The sequence below is a fragment of the Loxodonta africana genome, chromosome 4 (genome assembly GCF_030014295.1).
Source record: "Loxodonta africana isolate mLoxAfr1 chromosome 4, mLoxAfr1.hap2, whole genome shotgun sequence".
Classification (NCBI taxonomy): Eukaryota; Metazoa; Chordata; class Mammalia; order Proboscidea; family Elephantidae; genus Loxodonta; species Loxodonta africana.
The window spans coordinates 13,818,328-13,846,303 of record NC_087345.1 but is presented as its reverse complement, the minus strand read 5'-3'; the positions used below and the strand labels follow the sequence as shown (position 1 = coordinate 13,846,303).

Sequence of the window (27,976 nt, the reverse complement as noted above, 5' to 3'; positions counted from 1 at the left end):
GTTTCATTTGAAAGGTACCCCTGAGAAAGTGCGCAAATAGAGACGGGTGAGAGGCAATCATATAAGGATGGGAGGGCGGTTTGTAAAATGTAGGGGTACAATAAAGCCTTCTTTTAAATTTCCCCCGGAGGGGGGAAGTAGGAAAGCAAGTGCGCCTGCGCACACGGTCCGCCACGGCCCTAACTGACAACGGCCGTAGGGTGGCGCTGGGCGCATGCTCCCTGGCAATGCAGTCGTCCTCGCCTCCTTCAGGCCGCTCTAGCCGCTCTTCTCGCCTGCTCTGCCGGGATGCGGGAGCGCCCGCGGGGGTCCCTCCAAGATGGCGGCGCAGAGGAGGAGTCTGCTGCAGAGTGTGAGGAACCGACCCGGTCTCTGGGCTGGGGGTAGGGGGTCCGGGGACGCCTGTTTGGTCCAGGAGCGACTCCCTCTCCGCTTTTGGACCTCCTTCCTCTCCCGGGCGGGGTGTGGCCGCTTCCCTCCCCTCTCCCGCGGCCGACCCCCTCATTCCCCGGGCAGGGGGCGCGCACCGGAGGTTCGGTCCTGCGCGTCCCGCGCGTGCGTCCTGCCCGGCCGGCGGCTGGGGTCACGGCCTTCCCGGTCAGAGCGCCTGCGGCCCCGGGGCTCCTCACTGCATTGCCGGCGCTCCCGGCCGGGCATCGACGGTGGGACCGTTCTCGGAGCCGGCGGGGAGTGAGGCGCGCGGCAGCGGAAGGAGCCCGGGTTGTGAGCCCACCCGCCGCTCGGGGTAGTCGTGCAATAGTAGTAATAATCCTGGCAGCATCACTCATATACTGTTCACTACGTCCCAGGCATTGTGCTCATTGCATTATGTTAGTAAATTTAATTTTCTTAGTACCCCGATAAGGTACTATTTTTAGACCTGTTTTACAGTTGAGGAAACTGAGGCACAGGGAGGTGGTCATTTGCCCGAGGCCACACAGCTGGTCAGTGGCAGAGGCAGGAATCGAATCTGCAGTCTGAGTCCAGAAAAAGAAAAACCAAACCCATTGCCGTCGAGTCGAATCTGACCATAGCTACCCTGTAGGACAGAGTAGAACTGCCTCATGGAGTTTCCAAGGAGCACCTGGTGGATTCGAACTGCCGACCTTTGGGAAACCCTCTTAAACTCTAGGCTATAATGAAGGCATGACTGAGATAGTGGCCACCTGAGTTCTGGTCGTGACTCTGACTTACTGTGCCTCCTTCAGCTTCAGTTTCCTTATCTGTAAGCAGAGAGCAGAGCAGACCTGGAGTGGGAGGATTGTCCTGAGATCCCCCCTCTCCTGCAGCCTGGACACTCCTGGGTTTGGTGGTGATGTTGCCCTCCACCCCCGGGCATCCTCCTGAGATGCATGTTCACAGATGCATACGTACTCACATTGGCAACACAGGCTTATTCCCACCTGCCAGGACTGGGAAGCATCCTCTGGGTCCTGTCCAGTGTCCTAGGGTAAAATCACCACAAAGTTATAGTAGAGCAAGGAGAAAGACTTTATTTGGCATATGTTCCAAGAGGCAAAAGTAGGAAACGGACAAGCATGCTGCCAGAACCACGTCTGCCCGAGTCCAAGGAATGTTACAGAATCATCAGTATATATTAACATTAACATTACAGTGGGTAAAATCATTAAAAGTTTCACATTTTCACACATTGACTAAAAACTGCTAAATCACCATGATTCTGCATTTTGAATTGACTTTCTTAATAGCCACTGGTACAAATTTCGGTAATGACAGGAGGGTCTTTACTGGTCCAACAAATGTTACTGTTTGTTAAATGCTAATAGAAAAAGTAAGAGTGGAAAATGGGTGGGTCTTTTGTGCTCCGAATATGTAAAAGAGTCACTAAAAGATGTTTTTCAAGGTTGTTCTAGCTATTTTTTTTGTACCTCAAGGCCCAGTTGATGTGTCCTTCTGAGGCCAATTCATCTGGGCCACATTCTTTGTACTCAAGGACAGGGAATAATGGCTCCAATTTTAACTCCTAAGTTACGGGTCATGGATTGTTAGCTGTTGTTGGGTTAGCCCTCTACTCATGGCAGCCCCTGCACAGTGGTTTCGCTGCCCAGTCCTGCACCATCCTGTGATCGGTTGTTGATCAGACTGTTGTGATCCATAGGATTTTTATTGGCAGATTTTCAGAAGTAGATCACCAGGCCTTTTTCCTTAGTCTGTTTTAGTCTGGAAGCTCCGCTGAAACCCGTTCGGCATCCTAACAACATGTAAGCCTTTTTCGACAGATGAGTGATAGTTGCACACGGGGTGCATTGGGTGGGAATCGAACCAGGTCCCCGGCGTGGAAGGCAGGATTCTACCACTGAACCACCACTTTCCCCATTGCCCTAGTTATGGCATTCTCGTAGTTGCCTGTGGACCTCTCTGGGTCCCATACTGGAAAGTGAACTCCTTAAAGATGGGGACTTGGGACCCCTTGCTTACTTTTGTTACAGCATCTACACTATTGTGTGCCAGGTACTCAATAAAAATTGGTGAAAAAATGAGTAAAGCATTTGTAGCCTGGCCCATTGCTTAGCCTTGGCCTTACGGATATGCAGCAGACATTGGCCCTCCTACCACTGAGGGTCTTGAAGCATGGGGATTTGGGTGTGAGGGGTGACCTTCACTGTTGCATGTTAATGGCAGGCTTTGTGTAGATTCTCTGGAAGCAGAGCCTTGTTCCAGATTGCTCCCTGGTGGGGACAGCTCTCTTCCCCTCCACACCAGAGAGCACTGGCTGCCCCTTTATTTTACTAAGGAGCCCTGGTGGTACAGTGGTTAAGCATTCAGCTGGTATCTGAAAGGTTGGCGGTTTCAACCCACTAGCGACTCTGCAGTGAGAAAGAGATAGCAGTCTCTTCTGTAAAGATTACAGCTTTGGAAACCCCATGGGGCAGTTCTGCTCTGTCCTATAGGGTTCTATGACTTAGAAACAACTTGATGGCAATGGGTTTTATTTTACTGCTGCTCAAGTCTGGCTTGTTGAGAAGTTGGTTGGGTATGGCTGGTACCCTCTGCTTTGTGAGCTCCTAGAGGGCAGTCCCCATTGTAGTAAGCATTCCGGAAACGCTTACTACCTGGATTATGATGTTGAGAGAGTGGCTGTGGAAGTGATAAGTGCTACAGGTAGACTTGTCTTGTTGAAGAGAGAGCGGCTGCCTGGGTTGTGCAGAGGGTGGGTGGCTCCCTTCTAGGTGTGATGGAGCCCAAGGAACTTGGGTTAGATAAAAGGTGAGCTTCACTAGCTCTCGTATGTGTTCTTGAGGGTAGTTGTGGAATCTTTCCTCGTACTTTTTAAAGATTGGATAAAGTTAGCTTTAAATGCATATGTATTTAAAGACAGAGGCCATACAAGGCCCCTTCCTGCGACTTTCTCTAGTGATGATCTGGACATCCGTGCTCCGCAGAGGAGAGGGGCAGGCAGTGAGCAGGGCTGGCTGACCTGCCCTCCGTTGCTGAGTCTGGTGAGAGCAGCTGAAACGCCTTCATTCAGCAGATGGTCATGAGGGCTGCTGTCTGCGGTTCCTGGGCCTGAGGATATGAAGGTGACGATGTCCCCACCTTCACTGCACTGGCAGTCCAGCTTGGGAGAAGGAGCCGTGTGCCTCTTTCACAATGTGTTAGGCACGCTGGCGTCAGTGGACATCATGTGGAGTCTTGAGGAGGCAGCAGAAAGCTTTAAAGGCAGGTAGGGGTTTGCCAGGCAGAGGAGAGGAAGAACTTTCCAGGACAGTACTGCAAGGTTGTAAGTTGAGGCGCTGTGGAGTGGCCTGATTTGACTGGTTCAGGAAGCTTTCCGGAAGGACTGGGAAGGGTGTGCTGGAACCAGATGGCAGAGTGTGTCAGGGAATGCCATCATGCGGAATTTCACCTTTCATTTCCAGGTAATGTGGCACCTTAGAGGGTCCTTCCAAGAAAAGGAGCTTTTGAAGACAGCACGTGTTAAGAAGAACCGGGGCCCCTTGACCATAGCAACTGGAAAGAGTAGAAAGGAAATATGGGGGCAGTGAGTTGACATTAATGGGGGAGAAGCAGTTGGTAAAAGGAGAGAATGGCGGCACAACTTGTTGAGAAGATACACAGCAGAGCATGCGCACATTCAGCAGTTTCTGCATTTACAATTTAGTGACATCGATTACATTCTCCAATAACAAAAAATAAAAAAGAACCTGGGCCCTTTGTAGCCAAATAAAATAGGCTGTGAGTCCCATATGGCCTTGGGCAAGTTACTTAATATCTATCCCTCAGCCTCAGTGTCTCCCAGAGGACTCCCAGGAGTGTTGTTAGTATAAAATGAACTAAGACCTTACACTCCTGGAGTGATGTGGTCCAACTCCAGCCGTGAAATTCCACTTCAGTTCTGCCCTCAATCAACTCCAACTCTTCATTCCCTCCAAAGTCACTGAGCGCTCACTACCTGGCAAGTACAGTGCAGGTGCAGAGGAGGCTGCCCTCCTGGAGCCTATTTTTTAGCAAGGGAGACAATGAACAAATGAAGATTACAGGTAATGTAATAGTATCTGTATGTAGTCAGGTGGTGCTCGAGGAAGAATAGGCTGGCTTCAAAGACAGGGAATGGCAGAGGGGCCATTTGAGACCAGGTGGTAGCAGAATGCCTCTTAGCATTTGGTTGGAGACCTGATAAAGTGGGGGAGCGAGGCGTCAGGATGTGGGGAGGGAGAGTGGGCCTGCCTGAGGGAGCAGGGGTGCAGAGATCTGCTTGTTGGAGCCTCAAGGAGGCTGGTGTGGCTGGAGTGGAATGCCCTGAGGAAAGTGGTAGTAGCCAGGGTCTGAGGGAGCTGGGGGCCCTGCGGATCCTGGTACGGACTTAGGAGTCTAAGTGTCATGTGAAGCTCTCGGGTGGTTTTAGATAGGGGATGACATGATGAGATTTGTGATTAGAGAAAGCACACTCCGTTCGAGTGGTGAGCCTGAGTCGCTAGAGCCTCTAACAGTCATCCAGGAGTGAGGTGATCGTGGTGCCTTGCCCAGGGTGATGGCAGAGGAGTGGGGAGAAATATCAGCTCCTAACTGTATTTTAGTGGAAGAACAGGTATAGTTTGCTGGTAGATCAGACCTGGGGTGCGTGACAGGAAGAAGAGTCAAGGACAACTTCAGGGTTTTCATTTGAACATTAGTGGCTCCACTCACTGAGTTGGGGAACCCAGGAAGAAAAGCACATTGAGGGCAGAGGGAATCACTAGTCTGATTTTGCCTATACTGTTATTTCCCTGGTGGCGCAGTAGTTAAGCACTCGACTGCTAACTGAAAGGTCAGTGATTCAAACCCACCCGCCACTTGGTGGGAGAAAAAACCTGGCAGTCTGTTTCCGCAAAGATTACAGCCTAGGAAACCCTGTGGGGCAGTTCTGCTCTGTCCTGTAGGGTCACTGTAAGTTGGAATCGACTCAGTGGCACACAACAACATCATTTACCTAATTATAAAAAGACATTAACTTGAAATCATTTTGTTTTAATTAGACATGCTCTGAGCAATTTTACTTGTGGAATCATAGGTGCTAGCTATACATTTTTTCTTTTGTACATTAAAATAGGTGATGGCCATTGAAAGAAAGGCATCCATCAGACGGTTGCTTCCAGCCATCTTGTATGCTGTCAGTAGCCTAGTCCAGCTGCTCTAGCACACAGTAGTGCTCCACAGTTATTGGTAGCCCCTCTAAGGATGTATTAGGAGCATCTTTGTGATGGAAACATAGAGATCCTTTGATTAAAACCCTAGTGGAAGGGGAGGGAGCAGGGAGTGGAGTTGGTCCCAGAGAAGTGGGTCATCCAGAAAGACAGAGATGGCGGGAGGCATCAGGGCGTTTTAAGCTTTTTAGAGAGAAAGAACTGCTGTCCCCCACCCTGAGCCATCTTCCTGGGGCATTATTCTCCCTCTCTGAGCTTCCTCTAAGGAATTCGGGTGCTTTCACCACAAAAACACTCAGCCTTTCATCCTATAATTTGATATTCAAGCTGTGGCCTGAATCTGGAGCTCTGCTTTGTCCATCTCTGCTGCCCAGGGGTTTGAGATGGGTCTCTGTGGGAGCTTTTATGGACAGTTTTTATGTGACATGGTCATATATGTTTTTGAGGGGCTAATTCTTACAGATACGTGCACATGGTGTTTGTAGACCCCATAAGGGGTTACATATACCTGGATCATGATAGAAAGTTTTCCTGCCAAAATATGAATTTTGGAAACTCCCTCACAAAATCAAGTCACAATTAGGCTTTTTGAAACAGCCTTCTATCATTTTTTTAATTAAATTTCCTGTGAGAAATTAATTTTTAACTTACCAAAGAGTTAAAATCCTTTGTGTTCACTGTTGTATGTGTTTAAGTGGGTCTGTGATGAGGCTGTGCTGAGCGTGAGACACCCCCTTCTCAGCTTCTCAGCCAACTTCAGTTCCCGGTGCTCAGGCGCCAAGTGCTCCCTTGCTGGAGGGCCTGGAGTTTGTGGGCGTAGGAGAAAGTATGCATCAGTGTGTGCAGGGGTGGAGAGGTGGGTGGTTTGTGTGAATAGAAAATACATGACCTTTCTGAAAATTATTCAGAAATGTGGAGGAAGGAAGCAAGAGACTTGGCAGTCGGGTAGGTTTTGTTAGGATCAGCAGTGGGTGCTTGGTATGGACAATGCCAGCTGGAGATGGAGAGAATTGGAGAATAGGATTGAAGCTCCTCCAGTCACAGCAGTAGGAGATGAATTCGGGGCCCTTGCCGAAACCAGGGAGGATCACATATTCTTCCATTCCCGCACTGGTAGCACCAGCCACAGCCGTATGTGTGTCAGAGTACACCTGGTGCTCCACAGGGTTTTCTTTTTTTTTTTTTAACTGTGTTGAAAATATACGTAAACCATATGCCATCTCAACAATTTCTACATGTATAATTCAGTAACACCCGATTAAATTTTTAAAGTTGTGGAGCTATTCTGTCTGTCCTTTTCTGAATTATTCCACCACCATTAACATGAACTCAATGCCCCTGAGCAAAAACCTCTCCTCCACAGCGTTTTCAGTGGTTCAGTTTTTCAGAATGGATCACCAGGTCTTTCTGGGTGGACTTGAACCTCCAGCTTCTCAGTTAATAGTTGAATGTGTTAACTGTTTGCATCACCCAGGGACTCCCCACGCTGGTAGAACCTCCTGGAATTCTCCAGCCACTCGTTATTGATTGAATCCCTGAGGTGCTGTAGAGACTGCATTTCAGGCAGCTTCCATAGGTATCGGAGAAAGTATCCGTATGTCATCGGATCCATTAATTACAGGACACATCATTATTTTATATATACTGAAAAGAGAAGGGGGTGTCGCTGGTGGTAGAATTCTCGCCTTCCATGCAGGAGACCCAGGTTCATTTCTCAGCCAGTGCATCTCACACACATGGCTTCCAGATTAAGGTGAACTAGGATGAAAGGCCTGACGATCTACTTCTGAAAATCAGCCAATGAAAATCCTATAAAAAAGAAAGAAAAGAAGACCCTATGGATTGATAGAAATCAAAGTCCTAGAAAAGAACCTAGTCCTTAGGGCTAATAGCCTGTACAAGCCACGACCTCATCTCCCCTAAGACCAGGAGAATTAGATGGTGCCCGGCTACCGCTACCAACCATTGTGATCAGGGCCACAATAGATGGACCCTGATAGAACAGGAGAAAAATGCAGAACAGAACTCAGATTCTTCGAGAGTCCAGACTTAACTGGACCAGTTGAGACTCCCTGAGACTATTGTCCTGAACCAAAACTCTCCCCTGAGGTCAACTTTTAGTGAAATAACAGATTGGCACACAAAATAAAGACTATCCCCCATGAGTACAGTGCTCCATTAAAAAGCCATTCTATATGTGACCAAAAGTTAACGATTACTCTAAAGCACAGATGAGGAGGTAAGGGGTCAGGGAAACTAGAGTAATGGAAAGGGAACAAGGAGAACGGAATTAAAGAGAATGTTGCCACATTGTGAAAAATGTAACTAATGCTCTGAACAGTTGGTATAGAAATTGTCAAATGAGAGTCTAATTTGGTGTGTAAACTTTCACTGCAAACACAGTAAAATACTATTTTTAAAAAACCCTATGGATCACAATGGTCCGATCCACAGCTGATCGTTGGGAGGGCACAGGACCAAGCAGTGTTTCCTTCCGTTGTGCACGGGGCTGCTGTGAGTGGGGGCTAACTTGATGGCAGTTCAACAACCAGAAAGAAAATCTGCTTCTAATTAACTTGTAAGGCACCGACTTAAGAGATGTGGAAATGTGGAAAATGTGTGCCTTAGAACTGGGGAGATAAGGTAGTTAACACCCCCAGGCCACAGGACGAGGGTTCCCACAAGGTCCCATGGTTAATGGCCAGTGAGTTGCTTGCCCAATACGCAGGGCGAGACCTCTGAGGTGGATTTCTCAGGGAAAGGGCCCCATGGCCCTGGGCAGTGTTTTCCCAGAGTCTGGGACACAAGCAGGTTGTTTTGGTGTGCGCCAAACGGGTAGTAAATAAAATTCATGTTACAATTTGAGAAGGTCAGTTTTCCAGTTCTCTTTCAAATCTGATGATATCCAGAGGAAGACTTTGTTTGGTTCTAGTATATCTTTAACACAGGTGAACATCCTCCTGGTAGTCTCTGCTTTCAGCCAGGATCCATCTGACATCAGCAATGATATCCCTGGTTCCTCCTCCTCTTCTGAATCCGGCCTGAATTTCTGGCATTTCTCTGTCAATTAGTGCTGCAGCTGCATTTGAATGATCTTCAGCAAAATTTTGCTTGTGTGTGATATTAATGATATTGCTCTATAATTTCCACATTCGGTTGGATCACCTTTCTTGGGAATAGGCGTAAATATGAATCTCTTCTAGTTGGTCGGCCAGATAACTGTCTTCCAAGTTTCTTGGCATAGACGAGTGAGCACGTCCAGCGCTGCATCCTTGCCTATTGGGTAATCGATCCCCGTCACCTGTTCCTCACTTACCGACTATCTCGTTATCCGACATTTTGCATTTATGACAATAGTAAAAAATCTGCTATCCCACAATTTTGCGCATTAACAAGGTGGCAGGCGTGGTGGTAGTGGCTGTGGAGCATCCCCTTTTTTGAGGAGGGTCTCCAGGTGGCCTCCAGGAAGCCAGGCCCCCTTGCCTGGCACCTTCCACTGCCTCCTGCCAGCCAGGCGGGCTGCCTCTGTGGTTGTAGCCTCTGGGCAGCCACACAGGCAGCCCGAAGCTAGTGGGCACCTGTTCTAGGGTCCCAGCACCTATGCAGCCTGAGGCCCTGAGCTCAAAATTGCTGTGGGGCAGGAAGGGAGGAAAGAAAGAGGCATTGGAGAGAGTATTTGGAAGAAATTTGTACAAGTTTAATGACATCCCAAAGTGCTCCGCCTCTTTGGGGCCTGGTGGGTGGCCAGGCTCCCAGCACCCTCTCAGGAAGCCCCAAGCCTCAGTGACTCGCCAGGCCCAGAGGGTAGAGCACACTCAGGGATGGTGAATGCAGGGCTTGCAGGGGTGAGAGAGAGTGGAGTCCTGGAGGCAGCTCCTGGAGGGGAAGCTCTGGCCTAGCACAGGAGGAAGGTGAATTGGTAAACGTGGGCCCTCTGTTCACACAGCCTCGCTTTATCCAGCTTTGTCTCCTGCAAGCCTCCTCCGCAGAGGAATAATCCATAACTGGGTGGTCACAGTGGTGAGCATGTTAGTAAATCTTAACTGTTATTATTTCTTTGATCATATTTTCTTAAAAAAAAAAATCAGACAGATGGTTGGTCAGAAAACAGAAAAAAGTCCTGTATTTTTGCATAATGCTGATTTTTGCATAATGACGCGGTTATTGGAACCTAACCTTTTGATAAGGGCAGGCGTACATTGTATCAACTGCAAAAAGAGATTAGTTTCCTAATTTCCCGATTCTTATGCTCTCATTCTTTTCTCTTGTCTAATTGTATTGGCTGATACCTCCAGTTCAGTGTTAAATAATGGAGATAATGGGCATCCTTGCCATGTTCCTGATCTTAGTGGAGCTGCCCCACTGAGTAAGATGCTGGCATTAGAACTGGAGTCCCTGAATGGCTCAATCAGTTAAGCGCTCGACTACTAGCCAGAAGTTGGCAGTTCAAGCCCACCCAGAGGTGCCTTGGAAGATAGGCCTGGCGATCTGCTTCTGAAAGTTCACAGCCTTGAAAACTATGGACTCAGTTCTACTCTGCACACATGGGGCTGCCATGAATAGAAATCGACTTGACGGCAAATAACAACCACAGCAACGATATACAGATGATAGCATGTTTAAAAAAAGTGTCCATCAGTTTCAGTTTCCTTGAGTGTTTTTATCGGGAATGAACAAAGACTATCCTTAAATAAGCAATAGAACTGGAGTCCATACCCATTGTCCCAAACACCAACTGCCAGTTCATTGCAATGAACAAAATAAAATAATAAACGTCCAAAATATCACTAGCTCAGCATTATGAAAATCAAATTTCAAAAAAAAAGCACTTAATGTAGAAGCACCCAGACACTAGTCATAAATACTTTATGAGGAACAAGGTTAAGTAGATTGAATGCCGTCATACAGAGGTTTTCTAATTCGGGGGCGTGTGCTATTCCCACGTCAAGCGAGCACAGCCACCACGGCCAGGACAGTGTCAGCCCGTAGATGGTATCAGTGTTGTGGGGTCCCATGATGAACTGCTTTTAAATAGAATTGCTTCTGTACCCACGACACGCTGAAACAGCAAGTTCCCCAGTCACCTAATGGAGTTTGTTTCCTTCCTTGTAAGAGACCATTTCAGTAGCCTTTTTAATAGTGTATCTCTCCATGGTCACTGGGCCCATATGTTGCTTAGGTAATACGTATTTGTTTCTGGAAAGTTTGAATTTGTTAGAAAGACTCGAGTACCTGCCAGCCCATGTCTGTGCCCTGTGGAAGCTGGCAGCGGCAGAGGAAGCCCTGTGATTACAGCATCAGTTACTGATTTCCGATCATGAGTGACACGTTTGTACTCTGTGTCTCATATTAAAGGATGAGTTCAGTCCATCTTAATCTAATTTTTAAGCTCAGACAGGATTCTAAAATGGATGGATGTCATTTCCCCCATGCCTTGAAACAGTTGTGGCACTTTGGGGTACAAATACCGACTTCTTGTCCCATCTTTTCAGGAGGAGGACGTAGGATGCTCCTGATTTGGGGAGATGCATTTGCTTTTCTGCTTAATATTATGCTTAATTCCATTCCACTTGGGGACTGGAGACAGACCCTACAAAAAGGAGCTGCTTGTCCAGGCATATTTGCCTGGTCTTCTGAGACCTTTGGGAGGTCCCTGGCAGTGGAGGTGTACTGATAGGTGATGATGGATAACAAATCAGTTCCTTGAAAAATAGTTCCTTCCTTGGCAATTAACTCTTTACCGTAGCCTAGAAGACCTTACATTATCCTCCCCACGTAGATAGACATGCACGCCTATGCAGGAACACAGCAGGGAGGCACTTTCCTCTGTGCTTACTACAGAGAGGCCACACTGGCCTTCTCATACTTCCTTAAACCTAACATGCTTTCTTCCACCTCAGGACCTTTGCACGTGCTGCTCCCTCTGCTAGGAAGGCCCCTTCCTCACTTCTGGAGTGACCACTGCTCTGTAGTCATTCAGGTCTTGCTCAGAGGTCACCTCCCCCAAGGCCTGCTCTTCTGACTATCTTGTCTAAGAGAGCCCACCTCATTACTCTCTGTCCTGTTACCCTGTTGTATTTCTTCCATAGCACATATCCCTGTTTGAAATTGCCTTGTTTATTTATCATCTTACATGTTTAAAGTCTCTCTCACCTCTACAAGGGAAGCTCCAAACATGAACCATCTAATGTTTTCTCCGCTGTATCCCCAGCGCCTAGAACGACGTCAGACTGCTGTAAATGCTTAGAAAATATTCATTGAATGCATGTGTGAATACCAGTGAAATCCGATAAATGAATCGAAAACTCTGATCTGCAGCTGATCAGGAAGGTGATGCAGGACCACGCAGCGTTTCCTTCTGCCATACGTGGAGTTGCTGAGAGTTGGACTGACTCCACGGCAGCTCACAAAAAACAACAAATGATTATATTAATTGCGTTTATGTTAAAAGACATATTTGCTTTATTTGGCTTTAGGATAGGATAGGTCACGATTTGAACTAGAAACAATTTTGTGTTATTGTGAATCAGTTTTTCTTTTGTTCTCGCTTGATCTGAAATTGTTAAATGCCAGGTATCATCAGGAGCTGAGCAGAATTTCAGTTCCTGTTGCTGTTTTTTTCCCATCAGTAGAGTTCAGTCATATTTTCTGTTTTCAAAGGCTCCTAGTAGGCATTAGTAGCTTTTCAGACCTCGTGGGGAAATTGTATGAAGAAATAACATTCTATAAAAAAGACCTAAAGAAGTGGAGGGGCATACCATATTTATGGATCGGAGAACTCAATATAGTGAAGATGTAAATTCTCCCCAAATTTATCTATAGATCTATAGCAATTCCAGTCAAAACTGCAGCAAGTTTTTTTTTTTTTAATAGGTACAGACAAGCTGATTCTAGAATTCATGTAGAAAAACTAGAATAGCCAAAATGATTTTGAAAAAAAAAATAAAGTTGGAAGATTCGCACTACCTGACTTCAAGATACTATATAAACAGAGGAAGGAGAGTCAGGAATAGGAGGATATGGAATGTTTGGCTTATTGCCTCCGGGAACAGCTGCCTCCCTTGTCACAATACCAGAAGAGCTGGATGGTGTCTGACTCTACAGAAGAAGCCTGATCAAAATGGGTAAAATGCAGAACAGAATTTCAAATTCTCACTGACTCCAGACTTTCTGGAGCCATGGATGCTGGATAAACCCCTGAAACTATTGTCTTGAGATAATCTTTAAAATTTAAACTAAAAATATCCCCTGCAGCCTTCTTACAGCCAAACAAGAGTTTAGCTTAGCTAGTAAAAAATACCTGCCTTGAGCAGTATGTTCTTTTAAGATCTATGTATATGGGATCAAATTGACACATCAACTGGAAAAATTAGATGGGAACCTTAGGAGGGACCGAGCTTACGTTAATGGGGGAGGAACAGGTCAAAAGGAGGGTGAGAATGGTTGCACAACTCAAAGAACGTAATCAGTGTTACTGGTTGTACATGTGAACAGATGGATCCTGGGTGAAAGCTGAGAATACCGGAAAGATGTTCACCTGTATTGTATTGACTGTGTTATGGGCAACATTACAGAGAATGGGAATTCCAGAACACTTAATTGCGCTCATGAAGGATCTGTACATAGACCGAGAGGCAGTCGTTCTAATAGAACAAGGGGACACTGCCTGGTTTAAAGTCAGGAAAGGTGTGCCTCAGGCTTGTCTCCTTTCATCATACCTATTCAGCCTGTATGCCGAGCAAATAATCCAAGAAACTGAACTCTGTGAAGAAGAACGGGGCATCAGGATTGGAGGAAGACTCATTCACAGCCAGCGTTATGCAGATGACACAACCTTGCTTGCTGAAAGTGAAGAGGACTTGAGGCACTTACTGATGAGATCAAAGACCACAGCCTTCAATATGGATCGCACCTCAACATAAAGAAAACAGAAATCCTTGCTACTGGACCTGTAAGCAACATCATGATAAATGGAGATTGAAGTTGTCACGGATTTCATTTTATTTGGATTCACAGTCAACACCCACAGAAGCAGCAGTCAGGAAATCAGATGACACATTGCATTGGGCAAATTGGCTGCAAAAGACCTCTTTAAAGTGTTTAAGAGCAAAGCTGTCACCTTGAGGGCTAAGGTGCACCTGACCCAAGCCACGGTGTTTTCAGTGGCCTCATATGCATGCAAAAGTTGGACAATGAATAAGGAAGACCAAAGAAGAATTGATGTCTTTGAGTTGTGGTACTGGAGACGAATATTGAATATACCGTGGACCGCCAAAAGAATGAACAAATCTGTCTTGGGAGAAGTGCAACGAGAATCCTGCTTAGAAGCAAGGATGGTGAGGCTACGTCTCACATACCCTGGACGTGTTGTCAGGAGGCATCAGTCCCGGGAGAAGCACATCATGCCTGGTGAAGTAGAGCGTCAGCGAAAAGACCCTCAAGATGGATTGACACAGTAGTTGCAGCAGTGGGCTCAAGCATAGCAACTATTGTGAGGATGGCACAGGACCCGGCAGTGTTTCATTCTTTTGTGCACAAGGTCATTATGAGTCGGAACGCACTCCACAGCACCTAACGACAATTGTACGTGTAGAAATGGTTGAGTTGATGTATGTTTTGTTCTGTATATTCTTAACAACAACAAAATAAAATTAAGAAAGAAAGAAAACCCTGTGGAGCAGTTCTGCTCTGCACATGTGGGGTCACCATGAGTTGGAATTGACTGACAGCAAATAACAACAGTGGCCACATTAACAAAAGTAAAAAGAAACAGGTGAAATTAACTTAAAAATGTTTCTGTTTAACCCAGCATATCTAAAATGTTATCATTTCAACATGTAATCAACATAAAAGTCACCATCAATGGGGGAAAAAAAGACTTTATCACTGCAGAAATCAAAACTGTATGGTATTGGTAGAAGGAACAGAACAGAGTCTAGAAATAGACCCACACAAATATGGCCAATTCTTTTGAAATTGAGATGAAATTCACATCACGTACAATTGACCCTTTTAAAGTGTGAAATTCAGTGGCATTTAGTGTATTCACGATGTTGTACGACCATCACCTCTCTAGTTGCAACACTTTTATATCACCTCGGGGGGACACTTCGTACCCTGCAAGCAATTACTCCCCAGTCTGCTTTCTGTCTCTATGGATTTGTTTATTCTGGGTATTTCATATAATAAAAGGAATCATACAATATGTGGCCTTTTGTGTCTGGCCTCTTTCACTTTAGCATAATGTTTTCAAGGGTCATCCAAGTTGTAACATGCATCAGTACATCATTTATTTTTATGGCTGAAAAATATTCCACTGTGTTTATATACCACAGTATCTGTTCATCTGATAGACATTGGGTCGTTTCTATCTTTTGGCTGTTATGACTAATGCTGCTATAGACGTTTATGTATAAGTTTATATGTGGACATACATTTTCATTTCTCTTGAGTGTAGCTGGGAGTGTGTTGTATCACATGGTAACTCTGTGTTTAACACATAGGGTCGCCATGAGTTGGAATTGACTAGATGGCAGCTAACAACAGCAGCATTTTAAGGAATTGGCAGACTGTTTTCCGAAGTGGTTGCCCCGTTTTACATTCTCACCAGCAGTGTACAGGTGTTGCTATTTCTTCATATCCTTGCCAACAGTTGTTATTTTCCATTTTTTTCCCTTAATTAACAGTTGTTCCTAAGGAACAGTTCTGCCTGCCCCATAGGGTCACTGTGAGTTGGAATCACCTTGATGGCAATGGATTTAGTGGGTATGAGGTGGTATCTCGTGGCTTTGATTTGCATTTTCTAAGAACCAGTGATATTGAGCATCTTTTCATGTGCTTGTTGGCCATTTGTATATTTTCTTTGAAGAAATATCTGTTCAGGTCTATTGTCCATTTTTTAAATTGGATTGTCTTTTTGTTACTTGGTGTGGGAGTACTTTATATATTCAGGGTATTAAACCCTTATCAGTTAATATGATTTAAAAATATTTTCTCCCATAATGTGGATTGTTTTTTCATATTTTGTGTGTGTGTGTGCTTTAGATGAAGGTTTATAGAGCAAATTAGTTTCTCTTTAAACACTTAACACACATTGTTTTGTGATGTTGGTTGCCAACCCCACGGCATGTCAACGCTCTCCCCTTCTCAACCTTGGTTTCCCCATTACCAGCTTTCCTGTCCCCTCCCGCCTTCTCTTCCTTGCCACTGGGTTGGTGTGCTTATTTGCTCTCGTTTCGTTTTACGGGCCTGTCTAATCTTTGGATGAGGGGTGAACCTCCAAAGTAACTGAGTTAAAAGTGTGTCAGGGGCCATACTCTCGGGGTTTCTCCGGTCTGTGAGACCAGTAAGTCTGGTCTTTTTTTGTGAGGTAGAATTTTGTTCTACATTTTTTCCCAGCTCTCTTTGGGACCCTCTATTGTGATCCCTGTCAGAGCTGTCGGTGATCATAGCCAGGCACCAACTAGTTGTGCTGGACTCAGTCTAGTGGAGTTTTTTCACATTCTTGATGTTCTTTGATACACAAAAGTTTTTAATTTTGATGAAGCCATTTATTTTTTTCTTTTCTCGCTTGTGCTATGGATGTTAACTCTCAAAATCCATTGCCAAATTTGAGGTCATGAACATTTACCCCTATGTTTTCATCTAAGAGTTTTATAGTTTTGACTCTTACATTTAGGGCATTGATGCATTTTGAGGTAATTTTTGTGTATGATGTGAAGTAGAGGTCCAACTTTGTACTCTTGCATGTGGTTATCCCATTGTCCCTGCACCATTTGTTGAAGACTGTCTAGTTAATTTCTGACTAAGTTGCAAAGGAAATTCAATGGAGAGAAGATGTCTTTTTTTTTAGGATAGTGTTTTCAACAAGTGATGTTGGCACAATTGGATAACCATTTGCCCCCCTCCACCCCACAAAAAAAAGAACATTGACCTGAGCCTCCTGTCTTACAAAAAAAATGAGCTCAGAATTGATCACAGGTCTGACTGTAAAACTATAAAGCTTTTAGAAAAAACATACAAGATATTTTCGAGCTGGGGCTGGGCAAAGAGTTCAGACGTGACACTGAAAGCATGAACCATGAAAGAAAAAAATGGGTAAATGAACTTCATCAAAATTAAAAACTTCTGCTCTGCAAAAGTACTGTTAAGAGCATGAGAAGACAGGCTACAGACTGGGAAGAACATTTACAGGTCACAAGGAGCTCTTACCCAGGACACAGAAAGGACTCTCCAAACTCAACAAGAAGAAGACGAACGACCCAGTTGAATACGGGTGTACCACTTAAATAGACACTTCACCAGAGAGGATATATGGATGGCAATAAGCACAGGAAAAGATGCTCATTAATCCTTAGGGAAAAGCAAATTGAAGCTGTGAGGAGATACCACTATACACCTATTCCAAAACTCGTTGCGGTTGAGTCGATTCCAGCTCCTAGCGACCCTATAGGACAGAGTAAAACTGGGGCTTTACTAGGGTTTCCAAGGCTGTAAATCTTTATCGTTTTTATTGCTGTATATAATTATCCTTATTTTTATGGTGCTTTTGGTGAAAATTTACAGCTCAAGTTAATTTCTCATTGAAAAATTCCTACACATATTGTTTGTGACATTGGTTGCTATCCCCACAATGTGACAGCACGCTCCGCCTTTCTACCCCGGGTTCCGTGTGTCCATTTGTCCAGTTGCTATCTTTTCCTGCCTTCTCTACCTGCTTTTAGACAGGAGCTGCCGATTTGGTCTCGTATATTTGATTGAACTAAGAAGCAGGTTCCTCACATGTATTAATTTTTTTAGTTTTATAGGCCTGTTTAATCTTTGTCTGAAAAGTGGTTTCATTTGGTTTCAGTTCTGAGTTAACAGAACATCCAGGGGGTTCCTTCAGACTCTGTCGTACCATTAAGTCTGGCCTTACGTGAATTTGAATTCTTCTTTTTTCTCCTTCTCTGTCTGGGACTCTCTGTCACGGCAGTAATTGGTGGTAGTCAGGTACCATCTAGTTCTTCTGGTCTCAGGCTGGTGGAGTCTCTGGTTCATGTGGTCCTTTAGTCCTTTGGGCTAGTATTTTCCTTGTGTCTTTGGTTTTCTTCATTCTCCTTTGCTCTGGGTGGGATGGGGCCAATAGATGTATCTTAGATGGCCGCTGACAAGCTTTTAAGACCCCAGACGCTACTCATCAAAGTGAGATATAGAACATTTTCTTTATAAAGTATGTTATGCTGTTTGACCTGGATGCCCCCTGAGACTATGGTTCCCAGGCCCGAGACCCAGCTACTTGGTCCCTCAGTGTTCGGATGTGTCTAGGAAACTTGTATGCTTGTGCTTTGGTCCAGTTGTGCTGACTTCCGCTGTATTGTGTTGTCCTTCACTTCACTGAAGTTGACACTTTTCTACTATCTAGTTAGTGATTTCCCTTTCCCCTCCCTCCTCACCCTCCTTACCACCAAAGGATGACGTTTTCTGTGTGTAAACCTTTTCTTATGTTCTTGTAATAGTAACCCCTTGCCACTGAGTCACTTGACTCATAGCGACCCTTATAGTAGTCTCATACCGTATTTGTCCTTTTGTGACTGACTTGTTTCACACAGCAAGACAAAATCTTTATGGAAGTAGATTACCACAGCTTTCTCCCACGGAGCGGCTGGTGGGTTTGAACCGCCGACCTTTTGGTTAGCAGCCAAGTGCTTAGCCATTGTGCCACCAGGGCTCCTGTACACCTATTAGAATGGCACCCTGGAAGACAGCTTGGCAGTTTCTCATAAACATTTGAACCAGCAGTCCCACTTCTAGGTATTTACCCTGGAGAAATGAAAAGCTATTTTCACACAGAACCCTGTATGTGAATGTTTATAGCAGCTCTGTCCGTAGTTGTCAAAAATTGGAAACAGCCCAAGCGTCCTCCAGTAGATGAAGGGCTAAACAGACTATTTTGCACCCAGACAATGGAATACTAAAACCAAAAAACCATTGCCATCGAGTTGATTCCGACTCATAGCAACCCTATTGAACAGAATTGAACTGCCCCATAGGGTTTCCAAGGCTGTAAATCTTTATGGAAGCCAGCTGCCACATCTTTCTTCCACAGAGCACAGCTGGTGGTTTCGAACCACTGTCCCTTTTGGTTAGCACCCGAGTGCTTTAACCATTGTACCACCAGAGCTCGTAATGGAATACTACTCTGTAGTAAAAAGGAACAAACTATCGATGTACGAAACGACTTGATGCATCTCAAAGGCATTATGCTGAGTGAGAGAAGCTTATACGTATACTGTATAATTTCGTTTATATGACATTTTTGGAAAAGACAAAGCTGGCGATGGAGAACAGTCAGTGGCTGCCAGGGGCGAGGGTGGGGGAGAGTGTGACCACAGAGGGCAGCGGGAGGGAGTTTGGGGGATATTGGGAGTGTTCTGTACCCTGACTGTGGTGGTGATGACACCAATCTGTATGTGTGTTAAAGTTCATAGAACTCCACACCAAAAGAGTCAATTTTACTATATGTTAATTTAAAAATAAAAAACTCCTACACCTTGCAGAAGTTGCTCCAGGGTGCAAAGCACAGAACTAAGTGGTAAAGTAGATAAATGCAGTATAAAAGCAATTAAAACAAGAAAAAAAAATCTCTAAAGAAAAAGTCACCCCCGTCAGGATGTAAATAAGAAGATGAAATTTGTCGCGAAGGCCAACCACGGCCTTTTTACATATCTGATTGCAGATGCCTGTTGAAGTGGTTTCATATCCTCTTCTGAAGCTGTTGCTGCGAACTTGAAAGAAGTCATGCACAGGATTCTTGCTTAATATTTCCTTAAAGCTTTTAATCTAGGTTTTAATTATTTTCCTTGAAATTCAATTTTGATCCTCCCAATTACTTTTGTCTGCTTTAGTTCAACAGATATTCCCTCAAGTGCCACCACAGTGTTCCTGGGAATGCCCTTGAGAATGAGGCACAGTCCCTGGATCAGGGTGGGTGTGTGTGGGGAGGATACAGGTGTTCAGGGTGCACCCCAAGGAGATTTAGGAAATTCAGAATCAGAGTGTTTGGACTGGGCCCTGAACAGCTCTGTGTGTATGTGTGTGTATTTTTAAAGCTCCGCCTGGTTCAACAGCCTCTTTGAGATCCTGCTGGGTGGAATTGGAGGCAGACACACAGACAGGCAGGAGTGATGGCACCAGGGTGTGGTAGGGGCACAAAAGAGGGAATAGACCAAGCATTTCAGGAGGTAGCATATGATCAAGAACTGATGATATTGAAGGAGGAAGTCCAAGCTACAGTGAAGGCATTGGCGAAAAACAAGGCTCTGGGAATTGATGAAATATCAATTGAGATGTTTCAATAAATGGATGCAGAGCTGGAGGTGCTCATCTCTACCAGGAAATTTGAAAGACAGCTACCTGGCCAACCAGCTAAAAGAGATCCACATTTGTGCCCATTCCAAAGAAATGTGATCCAACAGAATGCAGAAATTATCGAACAACATCATTAATACCACACGCGAGTGGAATTTTGCTGAAGATCATTCAGAAGCGGTTGCAGCAGGACACCGACAGGGAACTGCCAGAAATTCAAGCCGGATTCAGAAGAGGGCATGGAACGAGTGATATTGCTGGTGTCAGATGGATCTTGGCCGAAAGCAGAGAATACCAGAAAGAGAATTACCTGTGCTTTATTGACTGCGCAGAGGCATTCAGCTGTGTCATGGATTGAACTGTGTCCCCCCAAAAATACGGGTCAACTTGGTTACGCCATGATTCCCAGTATTGTCTGATTGTCCTCCATTTAGTGATTGAAATTTTATGGTGAGAGGATTAGAGTGGGATTATAACACCACCCTCACTCAGGTCACCTCCCTTTCCTTTTATCTCTCAAGACATGAAAGGAAAGCAAGCAGAGAGTTGGGGACCTCATACCACCAAGAAAGAAGCACCAGGAGCAGAGCACGTGCACAGAGAAGCTCCTAGCCTAGGAGAAGGTTGAGAAGAAAGACCTTCCTCCAGGGCCTACAGAGAGAGAAAGCCTGAATTTGGGCTTTTAGCCTACATTACTGTGAGAAAATAAACTTCTCTTTGTTAAAGCCAGCCACTTGGTGGTATTTCTGTTATAGCAGCACTAGATGACTAAGACAGGCCATGTACATTATGACAAATTATGGATAACATTTCAAAGAATGGGAATTCCGAACATTTAATTGTGCTCATGAGGAACCTGTACATAGAATAAGAGGGAGTTGTTCGGACAGAACAAGGGGATACTGCATGGTTTAAAATCAAGAAAGGTATGCTGAGGATTGCAGCCTTTCACCATACTTGTTCAATCTGTGTGCTGAGCAAATAATCCAAGAAGCTGGACCGTATGAAGAAGAACGGGCATCAGGATTGGAGGAAGAGTCATTAGCAACCTGTGATATGCAGATGACACAAGCTTGCTTGCTGAAACTGAAGAAGGCTTGAAGCACTTACTGATGAAAATCAAAGACTACAGTCTTCGGTATGGATTATACCTCAGCATAAAGAAAACAGAAATCCTCACAACCGGACCAATAAGCAGCATCATGATAAATGGAGAAAAGATTGACATTGTCAAGGGTTTCATCTTACTTGGATCCACAGTCAACGCCCAGGGAAGCAGCAGTCAGGAAATCAAATGACGTACTTATTGCGTTGGGCAAGTCTTCTGCAAAAGGTCTCTTTAAAGCATTAAAAAGCAAAGATGTCACTTTGAGGACTAAGGTGCACCTGACCCAAGCCATGATATTTTCAGTCACCTCGTATGCTTGTGAAAACTGGGCAGTGAATAAGGGAAACAGAAGAATTTATGCCCTTGAATTACGGTGTTGGCAAAGAATAGTGACTATATCATGAACTGCTAGAAGAACGAATAAGTCTGTCTTGGAAGAAATACAGCCAGAGTGCTCCTTGGAAGCAAGGATGGTGAGACTTCATCTCACATGCTTCGGACATGTTATCAGGAGGGACCAGTCTCTGGAGAAGGACATCATGCTTGGTAAAGTAGAAGGTCAGCGAAAAAGAGGAAGACCCTCAACAAGATGGACTGACACAGTGCATGAAACAGTGGGCTCAAACATTAAAACAATTGTGAGGATGATGCAGGACCAGCAATGTTTCATTCTGTTGTACACAGGGTCGCTCTGAGTTGGAACCAACTCGAGGGCACCTAAGAACAACAACAGCAACAGGGAGGTCTTCCTGAAGAAAGACTTCCTGGAGGTGGTAACACCTGAGCCAGAATCCCAAAGGAGGTAGAGAATTCCTAGACAAGAAGTTCTGAGAAAGAGGGTGTTCCACATAGAGGGAAAGACAGGGTATGGACAGAACACTGCAAGCATTTGGTCCTGGTGGAGGAGAATGGGGTGGGGCAGATGGGAAAAGACACCAGAACAGAGGGTCGGGGTAGAGGACAGGTGGTGGGGGCCCCAGGGGCTGGGGAGTGACAGACGTTAGCTTGTAAGTCAGAGTCCTAAGATGTGGTCCTAGACCACTGAGTCAGAATCTCCTGGGAGGTGCTGCCTAAGATGCAGGTATCCTGGGCCCCACCTGGGACGTGTAGGATCAGACATTCTGAAGGCAGCGCCTAGAATCAGCAGTTTTAACCAGGGCCAAGAATTCCTTTGTACTCTGGAGAGATGGCAACAGCTAAGAGTTTTCAATCTAGAGTTTGATTCGTGTGTGTGTGGTTTGCTCATGTTTCATAACATCTCTCACTACTGGAAACCATTACCAAGTCCTGCATCTGGGAGCTCTGTAGTCTTTTTCAGGTTTCCTGGGGAACGAGTTTGGACATAGAAGCATGCAGGCCCTTCCGCAGTTGTCTGCTCATGCGAGTGTCATTGTTTCCCAGAAGGAAATAGGATCCTCTCTGTGGGGGCTCTGGGCCTGCTAGGTTTTTGTTGGAGAAGACAAGGAGGGTGAGGTGGCATCTTTGCTGGGGGAGAAGGTGGCCCCTCATGGTGTCCTGCTGTCCTTCCCCAGGAGCAGCAGCCGAGCTGGACGGACGACCTGCCGCTCTGCCACCTCTCTGGGGTTGGCTCAGCCTCCAACCGCAGCTACTCTGCAGATGGCAAGGGCACCGAGAGCCACCCGCCAGAGGACAGCTGGCTCAAGTTCAGGTGAGTGCGCTACCTGCTGTCCTGGGCATCAGAGTCATTTACGAGCGGGAAGAGGCACCCAGCTGTCGTTTGTCTCACGTGGGGCTTGCCTGCGAGGTGCAGCCTGTGTGATGGTGACCTCTGCTCTGTCCTTTCCACATCTAGTCTTCAGACTAGAGGCATGGCGGGCGTGAAGTGATGGTCCAAGTGGGGGGCCCAGGCAGGCACCTGACACTGCAGCTGCGGCGTCTTGATCTCCCCCATTCCTCTCCACTCTGGGACGAGCGTCACGCCTCTGTGTACCTTGGGTCTCAGGCCTCCCTCCACCCTCTCCCCCGTCAGGAGTGAGAACAACTGCTTCCTGTATGGGGTTTTCAACGGCTACGATGGCAACCGGGTGACCAACTTCGTGGCCCAGCGGCTGTCGGCGGAGCTCCTGCTGGGTCAGCTCAGCGCCGAGCACACCGAGGCCGATGTGCGGCGTGTGCTGCTACAGGTACTGGTGCGGGACAGGCGATGTCGGAATCGTGCCCCTGAAACGCGGGCCCTGCAGCTAGAAATTGTGAGAGTTCAGAAGACCAGCTCTGGGAGCATCTCCTGGGGACCCAGACAGGCCAGCGAGCAGCAGTCCTTCCTCGGGACTGCAGGGTCGGCTCGAGGAGATGCCCCTGGAGAAAGAGAGATTTAGAGTCATGGCTGGAAGGGGCTGGAAAGTCATTGGGAATGGTCCCTTTCCCTCAGTGTGGCGTACGTAGATCCTTTGCCTCAGCTGCAGAAAGTATCCCTGGGTCTTCGGGAACAGGCCTTGCCCCCCACTTCTGATTGGCTAGTGCCCTAGTTTGCCAGTCTGCTTTTCTGCTTGCTGCCGTTTGGGCTTTTCTCCTCCTGGCATCTTTCAGACGTGCATCTAGAGGCTCTTCTGTTTTAGATGAGGAGGGAGAATTCATGGTCCTCGGGAACAGTGTTCCCAGCCGTTTGCTACCTGAGCACCCACCACGGCCATAAGCAGTTCACACACTGGGGGGAGGGCGTCGGCTTCACCAGTGTCCAGAGGCCAGCAAAAGACTTGACGGAGCCTCCCTAGGAAGCGGTCATGGTGTTGACCCAAGTGGTCATCAGTCTGGCGTGCACTCTGAGCCGGGGACCTGCCGAGCGCTAACAGCTTGTTCTGCTGCATCCTCAGAACGCGTCCACCCCCATCTGATACGGGAGGAGACTGAGGTGGCTCCACTGGGAAGCGGCAGTGCTGGAATCCCCCCAGGGGCTGAGTCCCAGCCTGTGCTGAGAACCTCTGCTCCACCCGGCTGCTCTCCCGGCCCCCAGGGGCCAAGTGGCTGGAGGGAGCGACAGTGCCGAGTAGGAAGCGACCCCATCAATTAAGGACCTGCAGTCAGTATACCGTTTTAGCATCAAGTGACAGCTGATGTTTTGAAGCAGCCACTGCCCTGACGCAGCTCCCTGTCCTGTGCCCCTCCAGGCCTTTGACGTGGTGGAAAGGAGCTTCCTGGAGTCCATTGACGATGCACTGGCTGAGAAGGCGAGCCTCCAGTCCCAGCTGCCAGAGGTAATCTCCCCACCTACACCTAGGGGAGCCAGTCAAGGCCCAGCTTTGCGGGGAGCAAGGACTCGTCTGTCATGTCGCCCCAGGTCATTGACACAACTGGGCCTGAGCCGCAGGAACAGTTCCTGATGGCATGGCTCTGGTGGGTGGTGATGGGTGTTCCCCCTGGGCCACCATTGGCAGCTTCACCCTGAAGCTCAGCAGCAGGTGGGTGGGCAGCTAAAGGCATGAGGAAAGGTCTTTCCGGTTCAGTCCTTCGACCTGCACCTGTCCACAGCCTTGTCACCTCCACCTGTTCACCTCACCCACACGTGCTTGAGGAGCCAACTCAGAGCTCCAGTGCCCACAGGACGGGCTAGGTCCTCCTCTGGCTCTCCTAGAGGAACTCCATCCTGGCAATGCCAAGGCTTGTGGTCCTCCAGGCCCTCAGCTCCTGGCTTTTCAAGGGAGGAACGGGTTGCGTGATGGTCTCCGAAGATTGTCCTGCTCTGACCCCCTCTGGTGCTGGGCTGTAGGGTGTCCCGCAGCACCAGTTGCCTCCTCAGTATCAGAAGATCCTTGAGAGACTCAGGACACTGGAGAAGGAGATTTCAGGAGGAGCTATGGCTGTCGTGGCGGTCCTTCTCAACAACAAGCTCTACGTGGCCAATGTTGGTGAGCCTCCTGCCTGTCCCTGGCGGGGAGGGCTGGGGGAGGGCGGCAAAGAGGAGGCTAGCCTGGGGGGTGGGCAGTCTGCTTTCCAGACACATAGAACAAGGCTTTAGACCCAGTCTTCTGAGCCATTTGGATATTTTTCTCTCTTACTCTGTAGAAATGTCACCCTCAAGCTGAAGGATAGTTTTGAAGTGAGAAAGAGGAGGGGTTGGGAGGCAGGCCTTAGTCCCCTCTCTGTCCCTGACTGGCCAGGTGACCCGGAGCGAGTCGTGTCCCTCACTAGGTGGGGTTCAGTGGCTCCTCTCCTGCAAGAGGGTGGCCCGGCTGTGGGGACCCAATCTGTGTCACCATGAATGGCAGCGAGGTGGGGGCTGGGTGAGATGGAGAGGAAGGCGCAGGGATGTTTGGATTTGGGGGCAAAGTAGGAACTGTCTGGGAACCAGAGGGAGCTCCAGGGTGCAGATTAATCCAGGAACGTGTTCAGACCCCACTGGGGATGTCCCTCCCTCTCTTCTTCCCTTCCTTACGATTTCATTATAGACATTTTTCAAAAATACAAAGCAATAAACTGAGTAGTATTTAATGGGTTTCCACAGTATTGAATGAGCCCCATGCACCTGTCACCCAGCCCCAGCGATGACCCGCTTCTGGCCAGTCTTGTTCCCTCTGGAGCCCACCTGCTGCTTTGTCCTCGAGTTATTGTGAAGCACATCCCAGACATTTTATCACCTTACTTGTAAATACCTTAGTATACATTTCTAGAGAAAAGGACTTTACGGTGGTCATCCTCCTGGGAGCACACTTTCAAAATGTAACCCGATTCCTTCGTATCATCAGCTGCCCCTGACTGGCGACTTACCCCTGTGGTCTAAGCCTGTTTTATTTGCCCTTTTCAGACATTTCCACACGTGAGGGGTCTGCCTTCTCTCTCTCTCTCTGTCGTTTCAATGTGTCCTGTTTCTCCTTACACACGGTCATTGCTCAGCTGCTCAAATTCGGCCACAGGTACGAACCGCGCGCTGTTGTGCAAATCCACGGCAGATGGGTTACAGGTGACACAGCTGAACGTGGCCCACACCACGGAGAACGAGGACGAGCTCTTCCGCCTTTCGCAGCTGGGTGAGTGGTGGAGGGGGGCCGCCCAGGGGGCTCACCCTCTCCCCTCCTTTGGTGGCTGTGTTGAGAGAGGTATGTCATAGAGGGCTGTGATCCTGGCTGTGGGGCCAGCCTGCATGGGCCCTGCCTCTGTTTCCTTACCTGTGTAATGAGGGTAATGACACCCACCCTAGGGATCTGTGAAGATTGAGAGACTCAAGACATGTAAGATGGTTCCCGGAGTACCTGCCGCATAGGAGGTGCTCGCTGTTACTGGCGGAGAAGGAGCAGAAGCCAGAGAAGTCCCGAGCTTCCTTCCAGCTGCCACCAGGGCTATTCCTCCTCCCCATGCTAGTTTCCTGGGCTGCCGGAGCAAATGACCACAAACTGTGGTCTGGAGGCCAGAAGCGAGAGAAGGTTCCCTCCGGGGTCTCGGAGGGAGAATCCATTCCGTGGCTTTCTCCTGGCTCTGGAGGCTGCCGGCAAGCCTCAACCGAGTTCCTTGGCATGTATAGCTCATCACTCCAGTCTCTGCCCATGTCTTCACACAGCTTTGTCCCCGTGTGTCTCTGTCAGTCTCCTTCTCCTTCCTCTTTAAAGACACCAGTCATAGCCATCACATGTAGACCCCACCCTGAAACCAGGACGATCTCATCTGGAGATCCTTAACTTGATTTTGTCTGCAAAGACCCTGTTTCCAAGTAAGGCCACACGCTTAGGTTCCGGCGTTAGGACTTGGACGTAGCTTTTGGGGGTGGGGGGGACACAATTCATCCACGTCACTCCCCTTCTCGGCGAGCTCCCTGGGAAGGTGTGGGAGCAGAGGTCAGCACTGCCAAGGTGGCTCTGTGACAGGGCAGAGGGCTGTGCCAGGCAGGGCTGGAGTGTTTGTGGAGGGGGAGGGACTGGGTGGGTGGGAACTTAGGACCCCGGGGGACTTCGGGTTAGCTGTTTTTCAGTGTGCGCTCAGGTTGACTTCGTTTTCTGCTCAGTGGGTCCTCGTTGCCTTTTATCCGTGGGTATGTCTCAGTACCCCTCTTGTGTTCTTTATGTGCAAGGGATGGGATTGTTGAGTTGTTCTCCCTCTGGTAGGTTTGGACGCAGGAAAGATCAAGCAAGCAGGGATCATCTGTGGCCAGGAGAGCACCAGGCGCATTGGGGATTACAAGGTCAAGTACGGCTACACTGACATTGAACTGCTCAGGTAGGTGGCTGGTGCAGAAGCAGATTTTAGGCACTAGCAGGGCGAGAAGTGCAGTTGAAGTTCAGAGCCCGAGGAGAGACTGGTGTGGAGATGGCCCAGCAGGCCAAGAGTCGGGTCCTGTAGAGCTTGGCTAGCGTGGGGTCAAGCTAGGGAGGTGGACCAACACCAAGGGCAGCAACTGGTGCCACAGGGCCTGGCAGGAAGACAGAGTAGGCATGAGCTGCCTGGCATGGATAGGGATGGAGAGACAGAGGCCTGTTGGTCGGCACTGTCCATGGTTGGGGCAGGTGCAGGATGAATTTTACATGTCCCCTTCTCCCTTCTGTGTGTCTCCAGGGCTCAGAAGCAGCAATACAAACAGTAATAGCGATAATTGTGAGCCTTTATCATGCCATACTGTATGGAGCTGTTTATGTACATTCTCTTATTCAGCCCTCACTCGGGGTGTGTGAGGTGGTACTGTTACTGCCCGGGAGGCATTTACATGTATGGAAACGAAGCAAGAGCCTACCCTGGTCAGAGGGCTAGTGATGGGCTGGGGCTGGACTTGAACTTGGGAAGCTTGATTTCAGAGCTCGTGCCCTTAACCAGCCCACCTGTATGTGAGAACATGGGTTGGGAAAACGCGCACGTGTGTGTGTGCGATTGGCCTTCCAGCGTGTAATGTCACGGCCAGAACTGTGGGGATATCATGTCAGAGGCTCTATCCGCA

At 47.5% G+C, this 27,976-nt stretch overlaps 1 protein-coding gene across 3 annotated transcripts in view; it reads left to right on the top strand.

Annotated features, from left to right (window-relative positions):
• The first annotated feature begins 228 nt into the window (after window positions 1-228).
• The window catches only part of TAB1 (TGF-beta activated kinase 1 (MAP3K7) binding protein 1), a 41,201-nt gene continuing 13,453 nt past the window's right edge, over window positions 229-27,976 (top strand). Inside the window, exons 1-7 of one of the 3 annotated variants that reach the window (XM_064283509.1) lie at window positions 229-352; window positions 22,635-22,771; window positions 23,093-23,246; window positions 24,228-24,314; window positions 24,827-24,965; window positions 25,971-26,084; window positions 27,153-27,264. In XM_064283509.1, the coding sequence (XP_064139579.1) occupies window positions 320-352; window positions 22,635-22,771; window positions 23,093-23,246; window positions 24,228-24,314; window positions 24,827-24,965; window positions 25,971-26,084; window positions 27,153-27,264 (776 nt within the window). In that variant the 5' untranslated portion in view covers window positions 229-319. Of the gene's footprint in view, window positions 353-19,051; window positions 19,611-22,634; window positions 22,772-23,092; window positions 23,247-24,227; window positions 24,315-24,826; window positions 24,966-25,970; window positions 26,085-27,152; window positions 27,265-27,976 lie in introns of those variants that run through there. The other 2 variants (XM_064283510.1, XM_064283508.1) reach the window with 2 other exon arrangements.